General features: G+C 43.1%; 1 protein-coding gene across 1 annotated transcript in view; it reads left to right on the top strand.

Moving 5' to 3' along the window:
- The first annotated feature begins 2,421 nt into the window (after nt 1-2,421).
- ivns1abpa (influenza virus NS1A binding protein a) overlaps nt 2,422-21,842 on the top strand; it is a 22,580-nt gene continuing 3,159 nt past the window's right edge. The window contains exons 1-11 of the mRNA XM_077583740.1: nt 2,422-2,633; nt 12,986-13,284; nt 13,460-13,594; nt 13,912-14,081; nt 14,184-14,259; nt 14,360-14,533; nt 17,584-17,709; nt 19,104-19,214; nt 19,645-19,786; nt 19,857-20,081; nt 21,543-21,664. Coding sequence (XP_077439866.1) covers nt 13,484-13,594; nt 13,912-14,081; nt 14,184-14,259; nt 14,360-14,533; nt 17,584-17,709; nt 19,104-19,214; nt 19,645-19,786; nt 19,857-20,081; nt 21,543-21,664 — 1,257 coding nt within the window. The 5' untranslated portion in view covers nt 2,422-2,633; nt 12,986-13,284; nt 13,460-13,483. The remainder of the gene's footprint in view (nt 2,634-12,985; nt 13,285-13,459; nt 13,595-13,911; nt 14,082-14,183; nt 14,260-14,359; nt 14,534-17,583; nt 17,710-19,103; nt 19,215-19,644; nt 19,787-19,856; nt 20,082-21,542; nt 21,665-21,842) is intronic.

The raw sequence follows: 21,842 nt of genomic DNA, 5'->3' as shown, positions 1-21,842 counted from the left end.
TGTATATTGACGATAACTATCAGACACAAAACACAGAAGTACTACCAAAGAAAGGCACTCTAACCACTGAGCTATGTGACCTTGCAGGTGTGGAAGCATCACATTCAAAGCAGCAAATTAATCTGGTTATTTGAACCAATTTGTCAAAATGCTGAATATTGGTGCCAGTAATTGGTCGATCCCTATCCCACAGACCCTAAATACAGAAGGAACAACACATTATTATCAATCATCTGTACATCATCTGGTAAATCAACAAATTATTTAAAGGCAAAACAGCCAATTAATCTGGTTCTGGCTTTTGACTAACCTGGCAATAGCCAGATTGAGAATTGTGATTCACTCAAGGGAGTTCTCCACAATATCAATCTGGGACCGCTCCAATGTGATATTCTCGGAAAAGGACATTCAGGGCATTACTTCAAGCTGATTGGGCTATGCGCAACTTGTGCACATTTACTAAACTTTTGTTTTGACCAATCACGGCAACGGATGAAAATGTCATCGTCGTTGCCTAGGTTGAAACCCCCCCAAACATCTATATTAGTTAAAAATGCACAAAGCACCTCTCGCTGTTCTTCATTCAACAAATAAACTGTGAGTAATTCTGATTGAAACAGAATTAATTGCAGTGTCCAACTGTCCATGCATTTGTCCATGTTAGGTTTATTTGTTGCTCACGGCTCGGCGCTTCTTGTTTTTGTCACAGCTGCATTTCCCGCCCCCTAACACAATACCGCTTTGTAATTAGTACTTACAAAAATTGTATGAATCGGTGAAAATCAGTAGGCCCGGTACAAGATGGATTCCCTGGGGTTCGTCAACTCACAAATCCCGTGAGAATTTAGCTTGCAGCGCAAGGTTAGCTTTTGACAGTAAATTACAATGACCATAACTTTCAAAGTAGTGAGTATCTACTCCCAGATACCCTAAACAAGAAGTGGGCAAACTCGGTCTTCGAGGGACAGAGTCCTGCAGGTTTTGAAGGTTTCCCTCTTCCAACACAAGCTGATTCCAATTAACGGGATCGTTATCAGACGTATGCAGAGCTTGCTGATATATCAGCTGTGTTGGTGAAGGAAAACATCCAAAACCTACAGGACTCCGGCCCTCAAGGACCGAGTTTGCCCGCCCCTGCCCTAAACACAGACGTAATAATGTAGCACTACCAAATATCTGTAATTAATCAAATAATGTTTGAAAGGCCCCGTGAGAATGTAACTCACTAAACTTGCTTTACAAGACCAATGCTCTAACCACTAAGCTACGAAGCCTTTCAGGTGTAGCAACATGGCCTTTAAACAGCAAATTAACCAAATTCTGGCGTTTAGGCCATTACATTGATTGTAATTAGTATTAACTCCCAGATACCCTAAACATAACAATGCCGTACTACCAGAGATCTGCAGTTCATTTGGTTAGTCGAATCTAAGGCCCCAGTGAGAATAGAACACACGACCCCCAGGTTTAGGCTATTAGACCAGTGCTCAATCAACTGAGCTACAAGGCCTTTGAGCTGTGGCAACATGACATTCAAAACAGCAACTTAATCTGGTTCTTAAAGTCAAAAGCTGAATATTGCCACCCATAATGAGTATATTCGTATCCCAGAGACCCTAAATACACAAATCATAACACAGCATTAGTAACAATCAGGTTTGTCAATGAATCCCTGAAAGGTCCCAGTGAGAATTGAACTCACAAGCCCTGGTTTACCAGACCAGTGAGCTCGAAGACCTTGTGTTTGTAGCAACATGACTTTCAAAACAGCAAATTATTTTGGTGCTGGCTTCGGAGGTTGACCCAAAAGTGTTCTTACCCAAAATATTTCTTTGCAATAATATGTTCACTCTAAAAAGAGAATTGTTTAAACCAATTTAAGATTACAAATTGAATTGTTGACCAACTTTAAAAAAAAAATTGCTTCAATTGGTAACACACGATTGAATTAAATTAATCCAAAGTGTATAATTATAATAATCATAATTAATTTATTAAGTTCAATTAATTAGTAGTTCATCAAACATAATATATTCACTTTGGTTTACTTTTGTTATTTAATTCAAGTTAATATGTTAAGTTTAATGAACTCATAATTAATTAAATTGGCCGGAAACGGCACTGATGTGTAAAACCCTTAAGTCAGAAGTCCGTGGCATATACCCCGTTAGTGACTGGACAGTTATTAATTTGTTGTAATTGCATTTTAAATTGTTGATTAACAGCTACTGTTACGTTCACTACGTAAGAAAGTTGCCTCAGACTCTTACACGCGTTTACTCCTATTAGGAAGACTGCCTGTAAATCCAAGCTTTGTCATACATTGTAAATTGCATCACTTTTTAGCGAGGAGCGTGCCGAATAAACACGCCTCTTTGTGACGTCATGGGCGGCGTGACTCGAGCGTAGTTTCGTCCCGGGCGAGCCTGACTGGCAGTTGCAGGCTGAGCGTTCGAGTGAGTGGACACAAGTGGACGAGCTGTGACTGCAAACAAAAAGACGAAGCAACACCCAGCAAGCAGCCGGACAAGCAGCTCCTGAAGCCGTCTTGCCGCCTTTCTTCAACCCACAGACGACGAACTCTTTCATTCTCTTTAAATATGTCTAATATCGTCTGCTGCCAAACCCCTCAGGTAAGATGTAAGAAAAATATGTTTAACTACTGAGACACTCTTTGAAGGGGTTTGCTGCTAAATTTCCTCAGCTTTAATTTAATGGACATTGCTTTGTCATTTCTTATTATCGCCACACTACAACGGGTGGAAATGGATGTCTGTTACTGAATGGCCCGGCTGTTTATCCGCCGTCGCCAACAATGTCGCACACTAAATAAAGGTTCATTTGTCCTACCTCAGTCACGAATTTTCTGCGTATTTATGGACAAAGGGTGTAATAATGCGTCGTTGTCCGCCTCTAAATCGAACTGTTACCTAGCGCGCGAGTCTCGTGGTTGCCATCCTAGCTCAGCAGGTTGTAGCCACTAGCCACCGGAAAGCTAACAAGGTTGCTAAGCAAGAGCCTGCGTCGCTGTTGGCGCTCTTTGTACGTAGAACGTTCCAACGGTGTGGTTTTAAGTGAGCTTTTGGCGCCCGAAGCGCTTTCAGTGACGGGATGTATATCGTGGCACAAGGCCAAGCTTTAAGCACCGGTACATTCCTCAAACAGACGAGGTCAGGGAGGGGGCGGCAGACCCGCGCAAGGACATTGAAGCTAAAACATGTACTGGTAGGCTAGCAATGATTTTCATTGATACGCGCGGCCTCCTTTTGTTCAAAAAATATATGATGTAATACAATGCCATATTTTATGAGTTGTTGGCTTAATATTGACACTGTACTGTACCGCCAACAATGCAATATTGATTGTATTAAAAGTGTTCGGGTTTAATGCGCCCAGGGTTGTTAATTGGAGACTTCCTTTCGTGCTGCTGTGCGAGCAATCCGTTACGGAAACCGGTGGCCAGATAGATCTAATTGCTCTAATTCACAAATAGCCTAGATTATTTCTCATTTATAAATAAGGGTTTGATTAGTATGGGTTGGCTGCTGGAAAATTACATAAAGTGGAAATAATATTAATCGTAACCAGTTGTCATATCAATCAATTTATACTAAAATGTAATGTAATATTTTAAAATATTTTTTTTTATCTTAGCAAATTGATTTACTTGCCTGACTTTTTATTTTATTTTAAATGTGCAATATTTCGAGACAAAGCCCTTGCTTATAACAACATTTGTAATTATTTTTTTTTAATAGTTTAATGAATGCAGTACATTTCCATTGGACCTGTGACATATTCTGTGGTAGACTCTCCTCTCCACTGGAGGGTGCTCTAACGTGTTGAGATGTTCAATTTCAGGCGTGCACTTAAGTGGTCACTGCTCAGCTGGTCACCTGGAAACATTAAATTTTACTCTCAGGGCTTCCCCACCCTATACTCCCTTTTAATCGTTGGTAGTTAAGCAAACGCCTCAGGAAGCTACACTTGTGAAAGAGTGTCTGACTCATATCTCAAAAGAATTCCATTCTTTCGAATTACTGACATTTTGTGGCCGATATGCTTTTCTTGTTACAGTGTAATCTTCACTATTTGAACAGATAACAACCTGCATAACCCCCCCCCCCCCCCAAAAAAAAAAATACCCAATTGTATTACATTCAAACATTGCACAAGGTTGGTAGCATTTTGTGCAAGGCGATGGTAATGTGGTACAACACTGAATTAAACAAAGGTGTGGGTGGGATTTATTGGTTTGAGGCACAAGGGTAGTAAGTCAGCAGACGGAGTGCAGCTTTAAACCATTCACTGAGAATAGTTGCGTAATCAGTCAAAAGTGGGTCAGTGTTCCCACCATCCACACACAAACTGGGAGAATTAAAGCTCTCAGTGCCAGTGTTGCTACATGTGATTTGGTGGCTTACAAATAGGCTACTGTTTGCTGATGTGGGCCATGATGGATGGTTTTCCACTGTGAAAATGTTGACATTTGTTATTTTTATTCCTCTCTGTTTAGCAAGTATGCCAAACCCAAAGCAATTTCCAGTTTTTTTTTTTTAATCCACTCGTATTTCCTCTTCCTTTGCTAACATGGTGTTTTAATAATCATGTCTCAGTATTTTTTGTCCGTTTAATACATTTTCCCCCCCTTGGTATGTGTGTGTATATGTATATATATATATGTGTATATGTATATATATGTGTGTATATCCTGAACAAATACTTTTTATTAGATTTTTTTTTTTGTTGTTTTAACTGAATAGTGATTTCTTATGGTGATATCAGAGAAATATTTGATTTTAAAAAACAATTTCTTAATGATACGTTACGATTGCAACGGCTCCCAAGTTTTATAACACAGTTGAGTACTTAACAATAGTTATATTTCTTCATAACCCATTGTCCAATTTTCAAAATTCTTTGTGCATTGTAATCAGGTTGAAATGGCCACTCCAACCAGACTCTGCATTTTGACAGTAATTTTTGCTAAATCTTGCCACATTGCTGCCTACGCCACTGCGCAAACGAGCACATTATGTAGGGGTAGACCAATAATCGGCCTGGACAATAATTTGCGCAGATATTTGGCATTTTGATGAAAATCGGTATCAGCCTTATTTCAAAATCTGACGGCAGATAAAAGGTTGAATTAAAACCATTTTAATCTGAGGGAACTAGCTATATACATTTTCTAAGACAACTGATAACCTTGAGAGCTCCCTGAACATTTTTGGGGAAATTTAAAATGAAGTATACTGTCTTAAGATAAAAATAATATATATATATATATATTTTTTTATTGGCCTCCTTGACTACTAACAATCAGCATCGGTATCGGCCCTGAAAAAAACACATCGGTCTATTTCTAACATTATATAACCATAAAGTAGGGCTGGGCAATAAATAAAATTAATTTGATACATCGTCATTTTAAAAATCGAATCGTGGAAAATTTGCTAAATCCATCCATCTATCATCTACCGCTTATCCGGGGTCGGGTCGCAGGGGCAGCAGATTTAGCAGGGGAGCCCAGACTTCCCTCTCCCCAGCCACTTAAGCGAGGTCCTCCGACGGGATCCCAAGGTGTTCCCAGGCCAGCCAAGAGACGTAGTCTCTCTAGCGTGTCCTGGGTCGTCCCTGGCGCCTCCCGCCGGTGGGACATGCCCGGAACACCTCCCCAGTACGTCCAGGAGGCATTCGAACAAGATGCCCGAGCCACCTCAATTGGTTCCTCTCAACACTGAGGAGTAGCGGCTTGACACTAGAGTCCCTCCCGGATGACCGAGCTTCTCACCCTACCCTGCGGAGGAAACTCATTTCGGCCGCTTGTATCCGGGATCTTTTTCTTTCGGTCACGACCCACAGCTCGTGACCACAGGTGAGGGCAGGAACGTAGATCAACCGGTAAATCGAGAGCTTTTGGATTTGGAGGTGCTGATCTTCATCCCAACCTCTTCACACTCTGCCGCGAACCGCTCCAGTGAACGCTGGAGATCACGGCTTGAAGAAGCCAACAGCACCACATCATCTGCAAAAAGCAGAGATGCAATGTTGAGACCACCAAACCAGACCCCCTCAACGCCTCGGCTACGCCTAGAAATTCTGTCCATAAAAGTTATGAACAGAATCGGTGACAAAAGGCAACCTTGGCAGGGTCCAACCCTCACATGAAACTAATTCGACTTACTGCCGGCAATGCGGACCAAACTCTGACGTGTCATACAGGGACCGAATAGCCTCACCGAATAGTATCAGGGGGCCCGGTACCCCATACTCCCGAAGCACCCCCCACAGTACTCCCCGAGGGACACGGTCAAACGCCTTCTCCAAGTCCACAGAGCACATGTGGACTGGTTGGGTGAACTCCCACGCACCCTCGAGGACCCCGTTGAGGGTTTAGAGCTGGTCCACTGTTCCACGGCCGGGACGAAAACCACACCGCTCCTCCTGAATCCGAGATTCGACTTCCCGACGGACCCTCCTCTCCAGCACCCCTGAATAGACCTTACCTGGGAGGCTGAGGAGTGTGATCCCTCTAAAGTTGGAACACACCCTCCGGTCCCCCTTCTTAAAAAGGGGGACCACCAACCCGGTCTGCCAATCCAGAGGCACTGTCCACGCTATGCTGTAGAGACGTGTCAACCACGACAGCCCCACAACATCCAGAGCCTTTAGGAACTCCGGGCGGTTCTCATCCACCCCTGGGGCCCTGCCACCGAGAAGCTTTCCAATCACCTTAGTGACTTCGACCCCAGAGATAGGGGTGCCCACCTCAGAGTCCCCAGACCCTGCTTCCTCAAAGGATGGCGTGTCGGTGGAATTGAGGAGGTCTTTGAAGTATTCTCCCCACTGATTCACGGCGTCCCGAGTCAAGGTCAACAGCACCCCATCTCCACTATACACAGTGTTAATGGCGCACTGCTTTCCTCTCCTGAGATGCCGGACGGTGGACCAGAATTTCTTCGCAGCCGTCCGGAAGTCGTTTTCCATGGCCTCACCGAACTCCTCCCATGTCCGAGTTTTTACCTCAGCAACCGCCGAAGCCGCATTCCGCTTGGCCAGCCGATACCTGTCAGCAGCCTCCGGAGTCCCACAGGCCAAAAAGGCCCAATTGGACTCCTTCTTCTGCTCGACGGCATCCCTTACCGCTGGTTTTCGAGAATTACCGCCACGACAGGCACCAACCACCTTACAGCCACAGCTTCGATCGGTCGCCTCAACAATGGAAGCGCGGAACATGGTCCACTCGGACTCAATGTCCCCCGCCTCCCTCGGGACAAGGGAGAAGTTCTGCCGGAGGTGGGTGTTGAAACTCTTCCTGACAGGGGATTCTCCCAGACGTTCCCAGCAGACCCTCACAATACGTTTGGGTCTGCCTGGTCGGACCAGCATCTTACCCCGCCATCGGAGCCAACACACCACCAGGTGATGATCAGTTGATAGCTCCGCCCCTCTCTTAACCCGAGTGTCCAACACATACGGCCGCAAATCCGATGACACGACTACAAAGTCGATCACCGAACTGCGGCCTAGGGTGTCCTGGTGCCAAGTGCACATATGGGACACCCTTGTGTTTGAACATGGTGTTCGTTATGGTTAGTCCGTGGCGAGCACAGAAGTCCAATAACAAAACACCGATCGGGTTTTGATCGGGGAGGCCGTTCCTCCCAATCATGCCCCTCCTGGTCTCACTGTCATTACCCACGTGAGCGTTGAAGTCTCCCAGCAGAAGGAGTCCCCAGGGGGAGCGCTCTCCAGCACACACTCCAAGGACTCCAGAAAGGGTGGGTATTCTAAGCTGCTGTTCGGAGCATAAGCACAAACAACAGTCAGGACCTGTCCCCCCACCCGTAGGCGGCTACCCTCTCATTCACCTGGGGTAAACCCCAACGTACAGGCGCCTAGCCGGGGGGCAATGAGTGTGCCTACACCTGCTCTGCGCCTCTCACCGTGGGCAACTCCAGAGTGGAAGAGGGTTCAGCCCCTCTCGAGAGGATTGGTACCAGAACCCAAGCCGTGTGTGGAGGAGAGTCCGACTATGTCTAGTCGGAACTTCTCAGCCTCGCACACAATCTCGGGCTCCTTCCCTGCCAGAGAGGTGACATGGAATGTCCCCAGAGCTAGCTTCAGTAGCTGGGTGGTCGGATCGCCAAGGCCCCCGCCTTTGGCTACCACCCAACTCACTGCGCACCCGACCCCTTTGGCCCATGGGAAGGGGGACCCACGTTGCCCCATGGGTATAGGCCTGGCCACCAGACGCTCGCCTTCGAGCCCCACCTCCAGGCCTAGTTCTAGAGGGAGGCCCCGGTGATCCAAAGTTTGTGTTCATCATTGGGGTCTTTTGAGCCATGCTTTGTCTGGTCCCTCACCTAGGACCTGTTTGCCACGGGTGACCCTACCAGGGGCACGAAGCCCCAGACAACATAGCTCCTAGGCTCATTGGGACACTCAAACCCCTCCACCACGATAAGGTGAAGACTCACGGAGGGGGATTTGCTAAATCATGAAATCAAATTTTGTCATCTGGATTATTAAAAGCTGTTGTTCTTATGTTCTGTTACATTCAAATGTTTTTGTGAATTGTAATTTTACATATGTGGCAGAATTCTGGATGGGTGGCTTACAAGACATGTTTACAACAGCTACCAACTAATTAATTGTGGCATTTAAGAACAAACTATGAATGTTAATTTTACATTATTGTTGTGTGAACATTTTTGCACAGGAATTATTTTTTAATAATTGAAACCTTTTAAATAAATATTTGTTGTATTTATTAGAGTGAAATCGATTAACATCGTAATCGTCCTTAACTCTTTTACTGCCAAAAACGTTAAATGACGTTTAGTAAAAACCTACGGAGGAGCGCCAAAGACGTTCACCAAGTTTTTTTATTTTTTTATTTTGGAAACGGGTGGAGGAAAGCCTTGGCCAGCTGTGCTGAAAGTATCAAGCAGATCTAGTTAGTATAATGCCTATTTTTGGCCCCTAGATGGCAGCGATGACTCTCTTTGGACAAGATTGGGTAGGCGTCAGTAGAAGACGTGAGGCGGAGCTAGAGTGTTGAGGGGACAATTGCTGAGGAAGCCATAATGGCTGACCGGTTGCAAGCAGCTCACGCTTGAGCATTTTTTTCAAAGACGAAAAGCATCGACCAATGCTAAAGAGCACATTGATGATGATGATGGTGACTCCGAGGTTGACGCCGAAGTTGGAAGCGTTGACGCGGTGGCTATGATCACGTCATAAAGCCTCACCGGCTAGCGATGCTAACGCCGGAAAACGCGGAGCACAACCGAGCACGCGCAGGCGAACGTTCAGTCGGATGACGAAGAGTGCCCCGAGTCCAATGCATATTCATGGGAGGAGTGGGTACAGTCTGATCACGGAGAAGACACTGGTTATGGACTACGATGCCACCATGAATGGAGCGGATAAGATGGATCAACCACCCGGTATAGGAACTGAAGGACATGAGGAAGCCAGACGTAACACCACCGTATCATCACCGTATCACACTTAGACTCCCTTCAGTTTGCCTACAAGCGGGGTCGCGGCACTGAGGATGCTATCAACAGCATCACACATCTGGTCAGCAAACACCTAGACGGCCCGAAAGCTTATGCTTACGTGTGTTGTTCGTTTACTTTAGCTCAGCGTTCAACACAATGCAGCCGCACCTGCTTTTGGGTAAACTGAAGGAGATGAATGTGAACCCGTACATCTCGAGGTGGTATCACTCCTTCTTGACACAGCGCACACAACAAGTCAGGGTTAACAGCTCCCTCTCGGAACCCAGATTGATAAGCACAGGCGCCCCACAGGGCTGCGTCAGCTTCCGGGTCCTCTTCACGTTGTACACAAATGATTGTGTGACATCACACCCAGAGAACTTTATCATTAAGTTCTCTGATGACACAGCTATCGTCAGCTTGCTGCAGGCCGGCGGTAGCCCACTGGACTATTTCTCACAAATAGAGAAATTTGTCCAGTGGTGTGACCAAAATCATCTTGTGCTCAATGTGGGGAAGACGGGGTGATATTTGATCCAAAAACTGTTGGTGACCACAAGCCAGTCGTCATTAAAAGCAACCACATCAGCCAGGTGGGTTCATACAGGTATCTGGGGGTCCACATCGACAACACACTCAGCTGGAGGGTACATGTTGGAAGTCTCTGCTCCAAACTCCAACAGCGTCTTTACTTCCTACGCAGACTTAGGGTCTATGGAGTGGAGCAGAGGATCATGCTGTTGTTCTACCGGGCTGCATTGGAAAGTATCATCAGATACGGCATTGCGGCCTGGTACGGCAACCTGACTGTGCAGTCAAGGTCACAGATTGCCAGTCTGGTGCGGACTGCCATGAAGATCATGGGGGTCAGGAATCATCCTTCCCTACAGATGCTTTATGATATTGCTGATAAAACTGTTACAAAAATACATCCTATTATTATTAGCGACCATGCACCAGTCTCCCTTTCCCTACAAGTTGATTATACCTTTAAACCACCACCGACATGGCGGTTTAACATCTCACTGCTAAACGACGCAGAGTTTGACAAAATTATAAGAAAAGAATGGGCAGACTTTTTGGAAATAAATGACTCTCCAGACCTATCGCCATCTCTTCTCTGGGAAACTGGGAAAGCAGTAATTAGAGGTAAAATTATATCATATTCATCTTATAAAAAGAAACAGGATCAAAAATCAGAAAAAGACTTGGAAGATAAAATTAAACTGACGGATGAGTACGCAATAAATCCAAATAACCAAATATGGACTGACTTACAAAATACAAAAATACAGTTAGACGATATGCTAACTAAAAAGACAGAATTTATAATACAACAATTGAGATATAACAACTTTGAATATAATAACAAATCAGGTAAATTTCTTGCAAACCAACTTCAACGCAATCGGGAAAAGTCTCTTATAACGGCGATTAAAGGGACAACTGGTCAATGCACACAATCACCAGAAGAAATTAATCACATTTTTTATAACTATTATCGTAACCTATACTTAGAAACTAACAAGCCTAACCCTGAGCATATTGAGGCATTCCTCAGTAGCTTAAACATACCTCAGTTAACTACTGAATATAAAGACATGTTAGATGCGCCACTTACTATAAACGAGTTGTACAGTGCTCTAGATAGTATGCCTAATGGCAAAGCACCTGGCCCGGATGGTTATCCGGCTATATTTTTTAAGCACTTCTGGTTAATGCTTGCTCCACTATTCTTAAGAGTAGTAACAGAATTTTTTTTTCTTTTTTTACCCCCCCCCCCCCCCACCCCCACCAAAAAATTATTATTATTTATTTTTTCTTTTTTTGGTAGTTCATTGTGTATGCACATGACTCCGACAGATAACATCTTCTGCTATAACAAAGACATTTGTGGTATGCTCTAATATGAGTTACTTTTCATTTGGTCGTGATACAATTATTTGTTCATGAAATTTGAACTCTTCAACATTATTTATGTGTTAACTTAGTAATCACATGAGTTAGATATGATGATATTCTCAGTGATAGTTTTTAAAAGCAAAGGCAGTCCAATGTTTTTGAATGTGACTGATTTTGAGTTGACTAAAACTGCCATTTTATATGGGATAGTTCAATATACATTGAAAATTTATACTGTTGTTTTGTCTATTTCTTTGTCATGTGAGTGCATTGAAAGTACTTAAAAACACGGAAAACCCATGAGCTCCGGGGGGCTCCCCCCCCCCCCCCTTGTCCCCCCACCAGGGCACTGCCCTGGACCTAGCTGGGTGCCAGCGGCCCCCAGATCCCCGGCTAAATTTTCAGATAATTTCACTTTGGTCAAATCACATCCCTGTTCTACTTATTGCTGCACTTCTTATTTATTTAATTTTAATTTCATCTCTTTCTATTCTGTTGTTTTCTCTTACTGTAAACTGTAGCTGGATGGAGTCCAGGAAAAAGTTCCCCACGGGGAAAATAAAAGGGTATCGTATCATGATCCTGATCCTGAGAGTAGACTTGATGGCAACATGGCCAAGCACACACTGCAGTATATACTTGCTATTCCCCGGGAAAAAAAGCCAGCAAAAAAGTGTAGCGTCTGCAATCGCAGTGAAACTAATCTGTTGTGCAAATCCTGCTGCGTCTCCTTGCACGCAGGGGAGTGTTACAAAAAGAAAAACTATTTGAAACATCCACACAATTGTAAATAGTACCACGGTTGCACACATTTGTAAATAGTTTGCAAAATTGTTTTGTCAAATTGTTACACTGTTGAATGTAAATAAACGTATTTTGCTATCAAAAAACACTTTTTCATTGTTGGTGGTAGTGTTTTACAGAAGTAAAGCACTGTTTAGGTGTTTGTGGCATCATTCATGGAAAAAAAAGGTCTCAAATTCACTAGAGTGCATGAAATAATATCGTTTCACAAAAAGCTTGATTTCTCCGTTTTTTGTTTCAAAACAGCATTTGAGTGAAACTAACCATTTTCTATTGTTGATTACTGAAAAACGGAATAAGGTAGAAACAAACACAAAATTTTCCGTGGACCTTGAAAGATCAGTCAAAATGCTTAAATCGGCTGGCACTGACGGCATCCCTTTTCTGAAAACGTCTGGCAGTCAAAGAGTTAATGACTGCAAAAATCGAGATTTTATTTTTTGGGCATATCGCCCAGCCCTACCATAAAGTGTCAGATGGCGAAGACCCCCTGTACTTTTACAGTAAGGCTATTCTGGAAAGTAACTTGAAGTGAGTTTACTATTTCAGATTATGGGCCAGCTGCTATAGTCTGTCTTCTGTTCAAGTCTGTTTGCATGAGCAGTAGTTGGGTTACTAATATGGATTTCTCGTAGCTCAGATGATTTTGAAGAATTGTATTGATGCATGGAATCTGTAGGCCTTTTATGTACAATAAATGGCGCACAAAACGAGAATGTAGTGGTGCGTCTGTGTTTATTCACTTCCTTCTCTCCTTTGTCCTCCAGGTTATAATGTATGACCAACACAGAATAAGTACAGCTCTATAGCCAACGGGTTCACGAGGACTTGATTACAGTCGCTTCAAGCCTGATAGTTTGCTGGGGTGGAAGCCCTCCCTCTCCCTTCTGCTGCCACCTGTGTTGTCAGTTGGCATTTCTTCTGACTACTTCCCCATCCCACTCCTTGGGTGAAGAAGACCGGAGTTTCCCTGGAATCTCTTGTCTGCTTTGCCTGTTTGCCTACATTCAGCTCCTGTTCTACTCCTGTAGTGGCACTTTCCTGGATTTGACTTGCTCTCTATTAGGTAAGACAACGCACAATTGCAGACACATAGTTCCCTCTGGTCAGTAATAGATTTATGGGTTAACAATGTTAGGTTAAAGATCCCATTTATTTATTTTTAATCACCAGTAATATTGATAATAACTAAACTAGTAGAGCAGCATGTTGTATACTTATTCATATGAACTTTTCATCAGGCAGACCAACCAAATTCAGCCAAAATGATTCCAAATGGTTACCTGATCTTTGAGGACGAAAGTTTCTTGGATTCCACTGTGGCCAAAATGAATGCCCTGAGAAAGAGTGGTCAGTTCTGCGATGTTAGACTGCAGGTATGCTCTAAATGCAAACACTCACCAACCACACACATGGACCAGTGCATCATTAAAAAAAATCTTGCTATAATACACAACAAATCTTTGATGGACCCTACAAATAGCAAAGAATAACCTCCAAAAAACATCTAAATAAAATTTCTGGTAGAAGTACTGTCGAAAAATCCAAAGTACCTTTCATACCATGAGATTAATTGCATGTTGACCAGGATGTTATTATGCATATACTGCTTAGTCTCTTTACTGTAAAATGTGGTGCACCTTGTAAGAAAAAAACAAAATTTTCCCTAACTATAGTTTTTTTTTTAATATAGGTATGTGGCCATGAGTTGATGGCCCATCGTGCTGTGCTGGCCTGCTGCAGTCCATATCTGTTTGAGATCTTCAACAGTGACATTGAACCTCATGGAGTGTCCCATGTCACTTTTGAGGACTTGGACCCGGAGGCAGTGGAGATCTTGCTTAACTATGCCTACACTGCCCAGTAAGTACTTGTCACTGAGAGAAGAGTTTCTCTCATGAGAATAATCGTGCTGTAATAGAGGATCGTTTACTTACTCTTCAACTTTATCTTTCTGCATGACAGGCTTAAGGCAGATAAGGAGCTGGTCAAGGACGTTTACTCTGCTGCCAAAAGGTTTAAGATGGAGCGAGTCAAGCAGGTTTGATTTCTATCAAATACTTGTGTAACGTCAGCTTGATAGTACCACAAAACTACTTGTGAATTTGTGATGATGTTATTCCACATCGGCAATTTTTCAGATTTGCGGCGACTACTTGCTGTCTAAGATGGATTCCCAGAACGCCATTTCTTTTCGTAACTTTGCCAGCTCAATGGGCGATGCCAGAGTTCTGGCCAAAGTGGATTCCTACATCCAAGACCACCTACTGGAGGTTTCTGAACAGGATGACTTCCTCAAACTTCCCCGCCTCAAGGTGACATATATTTTTGACTTATCCTTCAATTGCTCTCGATTAATTTAAAAAAAAAAAAAAAAAATGTTGGCGTTGAGTTACTGATATTTGGGTTGTACACACATGGGCTAAATTGTTAATGTTGATGAAAGAAAAACCCACAGTGGTCATAAAAATGACTTGAGTCTGACTATATATATATATATATATATATATATATATATATATATATATATATATATATATATATATATATATATATATATATATATATATATATTAAAAAAAGAAGAAGGTTTAAGCGACGTTAAACAATGAAAATGAGACATTGCTTTTAAAATTATGGTTCAACAATTATTATTAAAAAAAACATGAAACAGGCCTGGACAAAAATGATGGTACTACCAGAAATGATAAATTTGAAAAAAAAAATTTGATCACAGGGTTCTCACGATAAAACACGTATCACGATAAAGGGGTCACAATACAATACGTATCACGATACACATGTATCCTGATATTTTACATTCCATAAATGTTTATTAAAACGGTCATATGTAGACCCAAATGATGTGTTTATTATGCTGGATAGCAAAACATTTTTGTTAGCACCTTTTCCGGTTTACCACCAAGCAGCATTCCTGATCTAAATATGCGCACACTGCACCGCAAGGAGCAGGTTTCAGACAAGCATTGGGAAACTTAATGGATAGGCATAGGCCAATATTAGATTCTGACGATATGACAACCGTGAGCAAAAAATATTGCTGTATTAAAATGACAACTCTAAAATATCATTATGAAGACTTTGAGTCGAAATGCGTCTGCAATAACATTTCTCTAGCAGCAGAGTGCCTCCGCTTTTTCGTGCTTTCTTTTTTATGTTTTTTGCCCACCGAGCTTGAAGAGCATCTGCTGTGAGTAAAAAAAATTTTTCTACTGTCACGACAAAGCCTGATATGCTTTTTGAACCATGGTAGCACTCTCTTCCCCCACTTTCCCCTCCTAAAATATTCTTATTTGAAATATTTGGGTAAATAATTCCCCCTCCCCCCATTTAAATCTTTGTAATTTTTAAACAAAATATTGAATATTTGGTATTAAGAATTATTATTATTATTAAAAGAAACATGTACCATAATAAATTTAAATAAATGTTGACATTCTTCTGTTGTAATTTTTTCTTAGCAAGACCGTGTGCCTTCACTAATGAGCTATTTTTAGAACAGACTCCAGTTACATGTGGGACAGGCTGGCACATGTACACTTAACGAAAAAAAAGTTTTTTAAGGATAATGCAAACAAATTTGCAAAGGTTTGTCCCCACTCCGTTCCTTCTTCTCTCCTCATCCAGAGAAGGAAAAATGGCAAAAAGAATAGATGGTAATTAACTTCAGAGGCTGCTCACACAACTCTGCAAGCAAAACATCATAAATTCCCTTTTACGAATAATTGCAATATCGATTCTGACGCTGCTGTATCAATAAGTTTATTGTAAAGAGGACCGCAACGATGTATTGCAGTATCTATTGTTTTGAGCGCACCCCTCGTTGGGTTAATCTAGATCGCTGTGCTCTAGATTAGTATCACGGCTGTCAAATTTGTGGTTACTGTCTGCCTGGTGATGGCGTGTATCACACTAAACATGGACCAGAGGAAGTGAAGGAGTGTTGTCTCAGGAGATACATAGAAAATTCTAGACAAATATGTTAAAGGAAAAGGCTAGACCAGGGGTAGGGAACCCTGGTCCTCGAGAGACGCTGTCCTGCCTGTTTTCAATGTCTCCCTCCATCAACACACCTGATTCATGAACAAGATCGTTATCAGGCTTCTACAGAGCTTGCTGATCACTTGAGTCAGCTGTGTTTGAGGAGACAGACATGGAAAACAGGCAGGTCAGTGGCTCTCGAGACCGGGGATCCTTATCCCTGGGCTAGACCATCTCCAAGCAGCCTGCTGTGACTGTGACAACAGTTGCAGATCCCCAGACTGTAGCCTTCCTCCTTCGACTTGAACTCAGTAGATGGATAATGCAAATGATATTCAGAGACCAGAAAAAATACAAATGTCAAGATACATCATTGTCAAATTGCACCATGGACTTCATGAGACAGGAGGGGGAGAACACCAGTGTTGAGAATAATACAAAAAAAAATTAGACTGGAGTTTGTGAAACAAGACAAGCCGCAAAGCTTCTGTGAGGGTGTCCTTCAGATGGATGATTAAAAAAAAAAAAAAAAAAACGGAGGCAAAAGATTTGCGTGGTCGTCTTAAGCATATGCAACCAAGCTGGTCAAATATAGATTCTCAGTGACTGATCTCTCTATTTTTGACTCTTTTATTCTTGTCCACTTGTGCAGTTGCATTAGTACCCCACTATCCAGCAGCAGTCTTACTTGGACTAACACTGGATAAGCTTTGTATTGACTGTATACCGTTTTGAGTTTTAACAAGATTAACATGTAGGTTGCATATTCTGCAGGCAAAGCCTACTAAGTATATTTGGGAAATGTAACTTAAAATGTTGCACTGCCTTTTTTTTTCTTCTTCTTTTTTTAATGCTCTCAAACATTGAAGGCATTTTTTTTTTAACATTGATCACAAATTGATAATGAATTTAAACTTGCATGTAATATTTCTGTTTTTAATTAACCTTACAAATCTCATAATTCAGATTCGGAAGGCTACAATTAAATTTTTTAAGGGTTTTTAAGGCTAGTTCACAGTGCACTTGGGTAGCAGGATGCTTTGATGAACCCATTCATTGGCTATGAACGAGCCGCCAAGGCGTGATAAAAGGACAGTCGTGTTGGGCTTTAAGTTAACTGGCTGAGCGATTCCTGATTAACAGCAATAGACCAATTATTGTGAAAAACATCCATATAGGCTGCTCGGCATCCACTTCCAAATATGTGAAGTCCATATGCCTGGTGGACACAAAGAAAATTTTAAGTGCTGTGTGAAAAGGCCTGTTCAAAAATGTAAATTGGCCATGAGCACAATACGACGACTTGGGTTGTCTTTTTCCTCAAGTTTGTGACCTAAACTCTCCCTTTGTTGTTTGTTCACAGTTAGAAGTAATGGTAGAAGACAACCTGACTCTGCCCAGCAACGGCAAGCTTTACTCCAAGGTGCTGAATTGGGTGCAGCGCAGCCTTTGGGAGAATGGAGAGCAACTGGAACAACTCATGGAGGAGGTCAGTACCAATGTGTGCCCTTTGAACTCTGAGCGAGCTTGTCATCCTTTCCCTCCCCCCTTTGACTCCTCCTGTTTTTGACATTAAGAAGTCATTAAAGGGGCTCAACTAGAGCTAGCATGCTGTTGTCATGCTGCTATGTCAGGATTGTTCTTTTCCCTCTGATTTGTTGAGGTTTTGCAGTAAGAAACTGTATTCCTGAACCATGCCACAAATTAGAGGTGAGACCAAAAGAGCCCCCTATTTGCTCTTTTTTTTTGGATTCTTTTTTTCACTCTTCTCCTTTGGGTTGTGGTTGATTTTGTTATCACCCCATCTAAGTATTACAGTGCTCTTCTGCTGTGAAACGCAGAGAAAAGATTCTTGAAGGTTTGACCTTTGATTCATCTGTTTTATACTGCCACTTGATTATTTTGAACAGGTGCATGTTTTTGTGTTCCAGAACTAACAGGCACTCCTCCCCATTGATTTATCTCTCCTGTAGGATTATTTGCAGCAGCAAGGGACCAGACTGAGGAGACGGGACTGATCCACCAGGGTAATGAGTCAGAGAAAGGAGAAGGGAGCACTCCTGCCTCTTAGCTGCCTCTCTTTGCAGCCAAGCAACACTGTGCTACCATCTGTCCATGCCTATGGCACACATGCATTCGCACTCTGGAGGAACCAATAGATTTATTTCGGTACAACTGCCAAAATGCAAGATAATACAAACGATGCAGATTGCATAACACAAAAAGGCATCCTATTTGACAACTGCATTGGCTCTACATTATTAACCTTACACATTTTTTAAAACCCCTTACCCATCCTCCCCTCATAAAAGACCACCCCCCCTTTTTTTTTTTGCTAAATGTCCAAACCTTGGCTTTTGAAAGTGGCAACTACACAAAACATACAGACCTTCAGTATTTAAATTTTTTGCAATTGATAATGATGCCAGACCATTCGGCCACGAATGTTTTGCCATGTGTGTTTGACTGCCTATTGTGGCTTTTACCACAATGAGCAGCTTCTCTCCAGCTAGAGGGGTGGCTTCCAAGCAGCAGACTGGAAAATGCGGCCAAATGCGCCCCTCCTTATTCTTCAACCTTCACAGAAGATCTTGCTGACTGGAGTGCGTCGTTCTTCATGCGATCCCTCTTTGTTTTTAGATGACATTTAGGAAGTGAACCCTTGCCGGCCTTTCGGCATCTTCTTGAGCGCAAATGTTGACACCAATGTGCCGTGGATGGATGCATTTTGTGTCTTTTAAGGAAATTCCTCATTCAAGAAACTCTATTTCAAGGACTTTGCCCTTCCCCCGCTTTCCTCTTTTCTAATGCCCACTATGCCGGGGTGTGCCGTGTTACCATGGAGACAGCCACATGGGTGTGTTGTTCCTGTTTGTCTTTCAGGTGCAAATGCTGTACTACTCAGCTGACCACAAGCTGGTGGATGGAGGGCTGGTGATTGAGGGGCACACTGAGGTGTTTGGTGGCGAGGAGGACCACCTTCAGTTTGTGCAGGTATTCAATAAGCGTGCCCAGCTTCACTGCACTGAGCTCTCAAACGCAGCAGTGTTTAGCTTAGCCTATGCCGGGCCATGCAAATATCCACACGGCATGTGCCTGGCTAAAGGGGCCAGTCAATGTAATCATTTGACTCGGCTACTATCTAACAATTTAATGCAGCAGGGATTTAATGCCAACAATTTTGCTGGTGGGTGGGCAGGTTGGCAGTGAGGGTTTCTCACACATCCGACTGGATTCTGATTAGACTGCACTGTAGCATTCATCGTGTCAGGGTTGAGATCATATGGGTCCACAATAGAGCAACTTGTCAAAGAGTAGGCTTAAGTTTGGTTAACTGCTGCTGACCATCAGTTGGTCTGTAGTGCGTGCGTGCATGCGTGTGTGGAGCGGGCTTGGCTTCTGTAGCTGCGCTATGCTCTTGCAGAAGAAGCCGGTACGAGAGAGCATCCAGAGACCGATGAGCTGCAGTTCCTCGGGAAGCCTTTCACCCTCCAACCAAGCAGCAAATGGCCCCAAGCAAACAACCAGCAGAGAGTGGAAGTATATCGCCTCTGAGAAGACCACAAGTAAGGCCTGTTAGCAGTGTAGCGAGCGTGCTTTTTATTTCCCTTGTCTCTAATGACGTGTTCCCCTCAGACAATACCTACCTGTGTCTGGCTGTGCTGGACGGGGTGCTGAGTGTGATCTTCTTGCACGGCCGCAGCAGCCCCCAGACCTCCCCCTCCGCCACCCCCTGCCTGCTGAAGAGCCTCAGCTTTGAGACCCCGCCTGAGGAGCTGGAGGAGCGTCAGCTGTCCCCCATGCGTTACGCTCGCTCTGGCCTGGGCACGGCAGCCGTCAACTCGAGGCTCATCGCAGCAGGTTGGTGCACAAATGAACACTTGATCTATCTCCGCTTGGCAGTGGAACTCCACAATCAGTTCTGCTTTGGATTTTAAGGCATTTCTTTTTTGAGAATGATTACTTACAGTGGGGTAAAAAAGTATTTGGCCAAAATCCAATAGGAAGTCTATAGGAAACTGGCCAAATCTTTTTTTTGCCCCACTGTACTTGCATTTTGAATGAAACGGTCACCACCGTTGGAACATTTTATTGATGGAATGTTGTATGTAACGTGATGTTCACTTTTATTAAACCAGCTTGATGGCCTATTGGTAGAGTGTCCACCCTGAGACTGGGAGGTCGTGGGTTCAATCCCCAGCCAGGTCATACCAAAGACTATAAAAATGGGACCCATTTGCCTCCATGCTTGACACTCAGCATTTACGGATTGGAATTGGGGGGTTAGATCACCAAATAATCCCTGAGCGCAAGCCCCTGCTGCTGCTCACCGCTCCCTCGGGGGATGGGGTCAAATGTGGAGCGCAAATTTCACCACACTTAGATGGGTGTGACAATCAGTGGTCCTTTAACCTTTATTACATATCTAACAATTGTTAAAATGTGCTAACCATACAAATTAGCATGTTAGAAACCTTAAACTCAACAGTCTTGAATAAGAAATCAGGAGGGTTAAGAAAATGTAGTCAGGTCATTTTAAAAGAGTTCTTTTTCAGGCAACTCGCCAGTTAGTGGCTTACGTAAGCTAAGAGCAAATGTCTGACGGAACATCCAAAGTCCTTCAGTTGAAAAAAAAGTTGGCCAGTACCAGCTCTGATTTCAATCAAGCCTGTGACAACGAATACAAAGTAGAAACTCCTCAAAATAAAACCAGTACAACGGTTTGACAGTGATGTAAGCAGAATTTGTATGCCAGTTGGAGTCACTCAATGATCAACCTAAGGTCACTCAGTTAAGTCATAATTACAATAAATGTTTAATAAAACCACTTGCCCTTAAATAACAAAAGAAACGGCAAGTATGGTAACTGAGCATGTTTTCTTGACTTACATGATGTATTCTCGTGTCATTGCGCCGAACCTTGAAAACGGGTCAGGAACTTTGTAAACAGACCACTCCCTGTAACAGTGTTGACATTTAACACAAGCAGCACTTGTGCTCAAGCGTCCACTTGACTACAAATAGTCTCAGACTATCTAAGGTATGCACTGGACCAAAAAAGTATTGGGATACTGAGTGTTTTCTGCTTAAAATGGCCGCCTCCCGGTAACCTCCTGTGGATGAGCTTATTCTCTTCATTGGTGTCCTCTCTGAGATGTTGCAGAAAACTAACAATAAAACGCCTACTGTTGACAGTTCAACACATAACAGTTGATGTCCACTTAACGTCAGTTATGCAAAAAATGTCAGCGCCGGTCCAATCCCCCCCGTACGTTTTGGTAGTTTCCACTGTCTGTTAACTATCTTTTTGACCGTGTGCAGGTGGCTACAACCGGCAGGAATGTCTGCGGACTGTTGAGTGTTACGACCCCAAAGAGGACCGCTGGACCTTCATTGCGCCCATGCGAACTCCAAGGGCTCGTTTCCAAATGGCGGTTCTGATGGTACGTGGCCGTCATCTCCCAGTTGCGTGCTGTTGTGCACTTACCATCCATTTGTCAATAGCCATGAAACTTATACAAACCCAAATCATGATTATCATAACCAAATTTTGTCTTATTATTATTATTATTAAGGAACTGTAAACAAACAAAAAAAAAACATCTGATAGTCTGAAAACAC

Source organism: Vanacampus margaritifer, chromosome 13, assembly GCF_051991255.1.
Source record: "Vanacampus margaritifer isolate UIUO_Vmar chromosome 13, RoL_Vmar_1.0, whole genome shotgun sequence".
In the NCBI taxonomy this organism is placed as follows: Eukaryota; Metazoa; Chordata; class Actinopteri; order Syngnathiformes; family Syngnathidae; genus Vanacampus; species Vanacampus margaritifer.
Note: the sequence above shows the minus strand (reverse complement) of the source record. Positions and strands in the feature narration are given on the sequence as shown.